Genomic DNA, 8,520 nt, shown 5'->3' with positions numbered 1-8,520 from the left:
AGTAAATGCATGTTGGATTTTACATTCGGTTCTCTCTCTTCTCTCTCTGTCCGAAACGATTTGATGTTTGAAGAAGAAGAAGTTGGCTCGGTTCAACTGTTTCAACCTTGGAGGCTTCCCCTTCTATAATAAGGGTGGACAGCCAAGGCTTGAAGCAAGGAGAAAAGAGTGAAAGCACAGAGTTCTCATAGCTACCCAAGCTAACAGAAGTTCTTCTCCTTCAATGTGTTTCATGTTATATTTTTCTGTTTAGTTTTGTCTGTCTTAAGTCTCATGAAAAAAGGCAAACAGTGAGGTTTGTATGAAAAAGCCTTAGAGCGGAAAAAGGCAGAGTATACAAAATTAAAAGAAAAAGCCATAGGTGTCTTAGAGGTCCTTTGTACATCTGTGTTGTGTTATCACTTAGCAGTTGAAAGCTTGGTAGGTGACCAAGTCAAGTTCAGGATTGGGGATAGATTCTGGACTTGTCCCGGATAGGAAGGGTAGTTCCTAGGGAGAATTGGTGTCTGTAATCAAGATGATTATAGTGAAATTCCATCATTATTGTGATGGAGACTGGATGTATGTTGCATTGCACTTGACAGCTGAACTAGGATACTTCTTGGTGTGATTCTCTCTTTCTCTTCTACTCCATTTCAGTTTCTGTTGCTAAGGAGACAAAATTAAAAAATATCTCCTGACTAGGTACGAGACAAAAAAAAATGTCTCATGTTAGGTTATGAGACAAAACTCAAAAAAATCTCCTGAAGCTAATTTAAAAGGCAGCAAGTATTACTCAGCAAAAAAGTGGCTAAGATTCAACCCCCTTCTCTTAGCCACTGATAAACCATAAAATTGTATGCGAGGACATTATTATTTTCACTCTTTAAAAAAATTAACTTTTCTTAAAATAGTAAAAAAAGTGAATATTTTAAAATTCATTTTATTTTATTGAAAATTAATTTTTTTCTAGAAGAGACACTTACTAAATGTTACAAAAATATATTTATACTTTGTATTGTGTAACTTGAAACTATAGCATGCAGATCACTTATAGCTAGACTAGTCACAAAGACACACAGAATCATTGATGCCAGCTAGGGGTGAACGCGGATCAGATCGGATCGGATATGGTCAAAATCTCGTTCCGATTCGCACTAAAATCATCAGATCTAATATCCGCAGTTTTTAAACTTGGATCCAATATGCAGATCGGATATCAGATGTAAGACCCAAAATTTTCAAAAAATCTTATTATGAGATTTTATTTTCAGAAATTATTTTATTAAGAGAAGCCTTCGCCGTCACCGTTCCGTCTCAACCTGGCGAAAAAATCTTATTATGAGATTTTATTTTCAGAAATTATTTTATTAGGAGAAGAATTCGCCGTCGTCGTTCCGTCTCAACCTAGCACTGCCGTCGTTGTCGTGAGGTATGCACCGCCGTCATCATCCTCTTTACGAAGCCACTTTCACCAATCATCGAAGTTGTTGCACGTGGAGGGGAGAGGATGCCGCCAATTCTGCCCAGGACCATCGTCGCCGCTGCTACCGTTGATGGAAGCCACTGTCGTCGCTGGGAGAAACTGAATAGGGAAGAAGAGGTCGATGTTGCTACTCCAAGTGAGAGGAAGAGAAGCATTAAAACAGGACTCGACAGAGAAGGAGGAAAAGGGGATTGTAGCCGCCGTCGCATGAGGGATGTCCCGTCGCCATCGAACATGTCGCCACCAGTCACAACTATCGCCGAAATCGGGACAGATTCACCGGTAACTCTGCTTCTTCCTTTCTTGAATCTGTTCTGCTTCTATTTTGTTCCACTATTTTTATTATTGTTGGTGTCTCCGCTGCCTTAACCACTTGGAGTGATGCTACTGCCGCTAGGACGAATGCCCTGGTCTGATTTCTATTCTTCGTCGTTCCATCGTTTTGCTTTTCCATAGCTAATGCCATCGTCGTACTTCTGCCGCTGGGAGCTGACACTGGAGCTATTCCTAATGATTCTGGTCAGATATCTTCTTCGATTCTAGTCTATTTACATGTTTTACTATCTTTGCCATGCTTGTTCTAATTCAATTTTTGTATGTATCCTTGTCTTGGGTTTCTTGAAACTGTTTTAGCCATTGTAATTGTAATTTGTAATGACGCGGTCACTATAAGAGGCGTCAGAGCTGTTGCTGTTCTTGTGGGAATTAATGCTATCGCTGCTGCCATGAATTAAAAGGAAAGGAAATTGTCACGATAAGTTAATGCGAACTCGGCTAATCAAGGTAGGGGATTATTTTAAAAATTAAAAATATTTTGGGTTTGAATACCTGATGAGTTTAGTGAATTATTAATGCAATGAATAAATATCTGTGATGTAAATGATTTTCTGCTGTGATTGAAAGGTTATATTTGTTGGTGAATTGGTTGATTTTTGAATTTCTGATGAAATGGATTGAATATGTTGATTTTGGTTTTCTTTGATTGAAATCGATAATAATTGGTCTTGCATGACAGATTTGAAAATGTTGACTTGAAATGCTGGTTTGTTGAGTTGAGGTTGAAAAGAGGAAACCCGTGATGGGTGGCAAACTCCAGTTTTTAAGGGAGGTGTTGTCTGAATTTTTCTAAGAATTTGAAGAAGTTTTGGTTATGATTTTGAAAATAAGTTTGGTTTGAATTAATTATCAAAAAAGATAAGCCTTGAATACTTTTAAAGATTTTTTCAAGGGTTGGGAATAGGAGGGTGAGTTTGAGGTTTTAATGGAATTAAACATTAGATTTGAGAGAAAGAGAGTTATTTTAAAGAATATAATGATAATTGTGTGATGTCTGACTTGGAGATAAGTATGGTAAATTGTTTGAAGGTTATATTTGAAATTGAGATGTGGTTAGCGACAATTGGTTTTGATTGAGGCTTGATGATGATTTTGGGATTTAGAGACAAGATAATGATTAAGTATGATTGAGGTTTGGTGATGATTCCAGTTGATTATAGTGATGTGGGATGATGACTGTGATTGATGATGATGGTTATGTTATTGATGACAAGATTTGTGATGAATGAGACATGATTAAGAATGATGTGGATATTGATGAATTATGATTGAAATGTTCATACGACTTATGTATTTGAATTATCTAAAACACGAATTTTTCTCAGCAGATGCAGTGGCTTGCCATCACTTGCTCCATGTTGATACTCGATACTCTGTTGACCTTTTATCGCAAGATGTGACTGGGCACTTTAACTCCATGGGTTGGCCCCATGGGTATGCATATAGATTAATTTGAGCTTGAGATTTTCTCCATGGATAATTTTTAGTTTGGGGATGCATGTACATAAGGACTGTTCAATGGTTAGCTATCAGAACATGTCGGGTCAGCTATATAACCGACAGATGAGCTCATCAACCATAGGATAAGCATACATCATATGCATTTGTATGTTTTGACTGAGTGTGTATTTGTTTTGGTTTGCCTAATTGTTTAGCCATGTTTATCTGCTACTTATTTTACTTGTTGTACCTGAATCCTACCTGTGATCTCTTTATTTGCCTTGATGTGTATATTTATTTGAGAGATCTTTTTTGGTAGAGGCGTGATGAGGGTGATTTTTGATATGTGGTGATGGAGGTTGAAGTAGGATAGACTAGGTGTTACCTTATTATTTTGATTTATGTATATATTGGATAGGAGTGAGCGATGTAAGTTGGGTAGGAAGCCCTTAGGCACGTTTTTGGTCATTTTCATTTCTTTAAACTATTCACCTTACTGATTTGTAACTTAAAGGAATTTTTTATGACTTTTTAAAGTAAATTTTTTCCGCAAAGCTTTTCCAAAAGGTTATTTCAAGAATAAACTGTTTCTCTAATGAAATTAATTCTATTTGCAAATATTTTTTTATTTTGATGGTATTTTCTTTCCTACTGAGAACCTGTGAGAACAATGTTCTCATCCCCTACAGATTTTCTTTTTAGTGACAGGTTTAGCAAGTTTTGGCGCGAAGCCACGATTGAACCACAAGTTTATTATGTATGATTGTATTTTCTGAATTTGGTTTAGTTATTAGATTTTTTCCCTCGATAATTATTGTTTTGATTTTTAGAGGGGTAGGACTTGTATTCGAGATGTTTTGAATAAGTCTATATATTTATTATTATGTGGATATAATTATGTGATTATGTAGTTTAAAGTAAAGACTTTTCTATTTATTAATAAAAAAAATTTAGGTTGTACTCGCAAAGGCTCAATATTAAATAAATATAATACTAAATTTAAAGGAGTAGAGGTAAGTAGCACCTGGACTTTTAGTGCGATCATGACGTGCCAAGTTAGCCTTTCCTGGGTGGTAATTTAGAACAAAGTCATAATCTTTAAGAAACTCCATCCACCTCCTTTGTCGCATGTTGAGTTCCTTCTGGTCGAACAGGTACTTTAAGCTCTTATGATCGAAGAATACTCAACTCCGTACAAATGATGCCTCCATGTCTTCAGCGCAAATACTATCGCGGCTAGTTCGAGGTCGTGAGTTGGATAGTTGGCTTCGTGGGTCTTTAGTTGTCTTGATGCATACGTCACTACCTTTTTGCATTGCATTAGTACGCAACCCAATCCTTGTACTGAGGCGTCGCAGTAAACTTCGAAGGCCATGTCGGGGTTAGGTAAGGCTAGTACTGGGGCGGAGGTCAAGCGACACTTTAACTCTTGGAAGCTTCTTTCGCAGTCTGGCGTCTAAGCAAACGGGGTATCCTTCCTGGTTAAACGGGTTAACGGCAGGGCTAGTTGAGAAAACCCTCTTATGAACCTTCTATAGTAGCCCGCCAATCCTAAAAAACTCCTTATTTCTGTGACTGACATCGGCCTTTCCCAGTTTAGTACCGAGTCTATCTTACTGGGATCCACTGATATTCCGTTGCCGGAAACCATGTGTCCAAGAAATTGTACCTCCTTCATCCAAAACTCACACTTGGATAGTTTTGCGTACAACTTTTTCTCTCGAAGGGTTCCCAGTATTACACGCAAGTGCTCCCTGTGTTCTTCTTCTGTCTTGGAGAAAATCAAAATATCATCTATGAATACCACCACGAAACTGTCGAGGTAAGGTCAAAAAATTCTATTCATGTAGTCCATAAAGACGGCGGGGGCATTGGTCAACCCAAAAGACATTACTGTGAACTCGTAGTGCCCGTATCTCGTTCGAAATGCTGTCTTCAGAATGTCTTCCTCTCTTACCCTTATCTGATGATACCCTGATCTCAGGTCGATCTTTGAGAACACTGTTGCACCTTGTAGTTGGTCCATTAAGTCATCTATTCTTGGGAGGGGATACTTATTCTTCACCGTGATTTTGTTGAGTTTGCCTATAGTCCACACAGAGACGCATGCTACCGTCCTTTTTCTTCACAAACAATACTGGAGCTCCCCAGGGAGAGACGCTTGGTCTGATGCATCCTTTTTGCAGCAGCTCCTCTAGTTGGTTCTTCAGTTCAGTGAGCTCCACTGGAGCCATCCGGTAAGGGGCTCTGGAGATTGGCCCTGTCCCAGGTATCAATTCTATGGAGAACTCAACCTCTCGTGTTGGGGGAAACAAGGGTATATCTTCGGGAAAGACATCTGAAAAGTCATGTACTACTGGTATCTCACAGAACTCCTGATGGGAGTCTGCTTTTACCGAATTTAGCAAGGCATATTCTTGCCTCGTACTGGTGTCTTCGGAGGATCTTGGAAGGTCACGTGTGTCTCGTATGGATTGAGAAGGGAAGATGGCTTTTCTCTCAAAACAATCTAACAAGACTCGGTTTTCGTTGAGCCAGTCCATTCCTAGGATGATGTCTAATCCTACTAAAGGGAGGCACACTAGGTTGGCAAGGTATGATCTACCTGAAATGAGGATGCACACCCTCTGACAGACCTGCTGAGGGCAAAGACTCGTCCTTGACGTTGGGGTGCATCGGCAGAGGGTGGGGGAACTGCTGGACATTCCCTTTTTATGGATAACCATAGGAAGGGGCTTCATTAGTCATATCTCCTAGGATTGACTTTGCTCTGATACCAATAATGTAACACCCTAAGTTCTTATACTATCATGGAGGTTTTTAAAATAAGGTGCCACACTTGATCCAAGAAAAAGAATGACTTAATCGTTACGCGAGGCAGGAGTAAATACGTGTAGAGCGGAAAACGAGTAGCGCTAAAATGTTGGAATTTGAATTAGAGTGAAATAAACATCTTAACCATGAGTACGTTTCAAAATACTTATAGGGAACTAAAACAGGAAAAGAAGCTAACTACGTCCTAAACTAATCTCGTCGAAGAGGCTCCCCTACTTGCATCATATCCTATCCTTGATCAGGAGTCTTTAGTTATTCATGAATCGAGGTACCAGGGGTCTCCCTCCAACACCCTTTCGCGCAGTGAAGACCTGGTTCCATTGCGTGGGATGAACCAAAACTCGACGGGGTGCCGAAATGGGGGAGTAGGGCACGTATTCCACCTTTGGGCCTCCACAAGGGTTCAACTTCTCCCCTGGGTCCTCCTCCATGGTGTCTTCCTTCTGGCCAGGGTTGTCGGATTTCTCTTCTTCGGTCTCGGGGTCGGACTCAAGGTGTACCACCTTGGATGACCGCTTCCTAGATGTTGAAGCGTCCCTATCTAGGAAGGTTATGACGGGCAGCTGGGGTTCTTCTTCCACGAGTTCTCGACCTAAGTAGATAGTTTGGAGCACGGTAGTAGTGGTCGCAACTACCTACGCGTGCTTCGAGGGGTCATACTCAGAAGTTACCCCTCGAGGGGGCACTGCGTCGTCTCTATCCGCTGTGCCATGTTCCTCTGGAGATAGTATGGGAAAAGAAAGGGAGTGAGAACCTAACGTCTCAGTAGGAGTGCTATGTAACACCTCCATATCCATCTCCAGCCCACGTGCGGGATTTTAAAAACAAGCGTATAACATGGCATAATTTACAACCAAGGTTATTTAGACATACACAAGAAGGGAGTCATATAGAAAAGATATATTATTATATAAAATTGATGGGATAGTATATCTTTTATATGATAATATATCTTTTTATATAATAATATATCTTTTTATATGACTCTCTTCTTGTGTATGTTTAAATAACCTTGATTGTAAATTAAACTGAGGGAATGATCCTTCGGTAAGGGAAGGGGACTCCCACTTATACCGGTTTGAGCTCAATACCCTCCATATAAGTTATAAATTAAGAAAGAAAGAAGGCACGAATGAAAGCTTGAGTTCTATGTTTTCCTTAGATTTAATTATGATTATGTTGATGTTATCCTTCTATTTTCCTATATGTTTTCCCTTTCTTTTACACACATATTTTACAAAAAAGAAGATTCATATTACATGCCATGTTATACGCTTGTTTTTAAAATCCCGCACGTGGGCTGGAGATGGATATGGAGGTGTTACATAGCACTCCTACTGAGACGTTAGGTTCTCACTCCCTTTCTTTTCCCATACTATCTCCAGAGAAACATGGCACAGCGGATAGAGACGACGCAGTGCCCCCGAGGGTAACTTCTGAGTATGACCCCCTCAAAGCACGCGTGGGTCCGCTCTACACGTATTTACTCCTTCCTTGCGTAACGATTTAGTCATTTCTTTGCTTAATCAAGTGTGGCACCTTATTTTAAAAACCTCCACGATAGTATAAGAACTTAGGGTGTTACATTATTGGTATCAGAGCAAAGTCGATCCTAGGAGATATGACTAATGATGCCTCTTCCTATGGTTATCCATAAAAAGGGGAATGTCTAGCAGTTCCCCCACCCTCTGCCGATGCACCCCAACGTCAAGGACGAGTCTTTGCCCTCAGCAGGTCTGTCAGAGGGTGTGCATCCTCATTTCAGGTAGATCATACCTTGCTAACCTAGTGTGCCTCCCTTTAGTAGGATTAGACATCATCCTAGGAATGGACTGGCTCAACGAAAACCGAGTCTTGTTAGATTGTTTTGAGAGAAAAGCCATCTTCCATTCTCAATCCATACGAGACACACGTGACCTTCCAAAATCCTCCGAAGACACCAGTACGAGGCAAGAATATGCCTTGCTAAATTCGATAAAAGCAGACTCCCATCAGGAGTTCTGTGAGATACCAGTAGTACACGACTTTTCAATGTCTTTCCCGAAGATATACCCTCGTTTCCCCCAACACGAGAGGTTGAGTTCTCCATAGAATTGATACCTGGGACAGGGCCAATCTCCAGAGCCCCTTACCGGATGGCTCCAGTGGAGCTCACTGAACTGAAGAACCAACTAGAGGAGCTGCTGCAAAAAGGATGCATCAGACCAAGCGTTTCTCCCTGGGGAGCTCCAGTATTGTTTGTGAAGAAAAAGGACGGCAGCATGCGTCTCTGCGTGGACTATAGGCAACTCAACAAAATCACGGTGAAAAACAAGTATCCCCTCCCAAGAATAGATGACTTAATGGACCAACTACAAGGTACAACATTGTTCTCAAAAATCGACCTGAGATCATAGTATCATCAAATAAGGGTAAGAGAGGAAGACATTCCAAAGACAGCATTT

The 8,520-nt window shown here is 40.3% G+C and overlaps 1 protein-coding gene across 1 annotated transcript in view; it reads left to right on the top strand.

The window, feature by feature from the left end:
* LOC107620397 overlaps positions 8,212-8,520 on the top strand; it is a 1,412-nt gene continuing 1,103 nt past the window's right edge. Inside the window, exon 1 of the mRNA XM_016322561.1 lies at positions 8,212-8,390. Coding sequence (XP_016178047.1) covers positions 8,212-8,390 — 179 coding nt within the window. The remainder of the gene's footprint in view (positions 8,391-8,520) is intronic.

This window comes from Arachis ipaensis, chromosome B10, assembly GCF_000816755.2.
Source record: "Arachis ipaensis cultivar K30076 chromosome B10, Araip1.1, whole genome shotgun sequence".
NCBI classification, from domain to species: Eukaryota; Viridiplantae; Streptophyta; class Magnoliopsida; order Fabales; family Fabaceae; genus Arachis; species Arachis ipaensis.
Note: the sequence above shows the minus strand (reverse complement) of the source record. Positions and strands in the feature narration are given on the sequence as shown.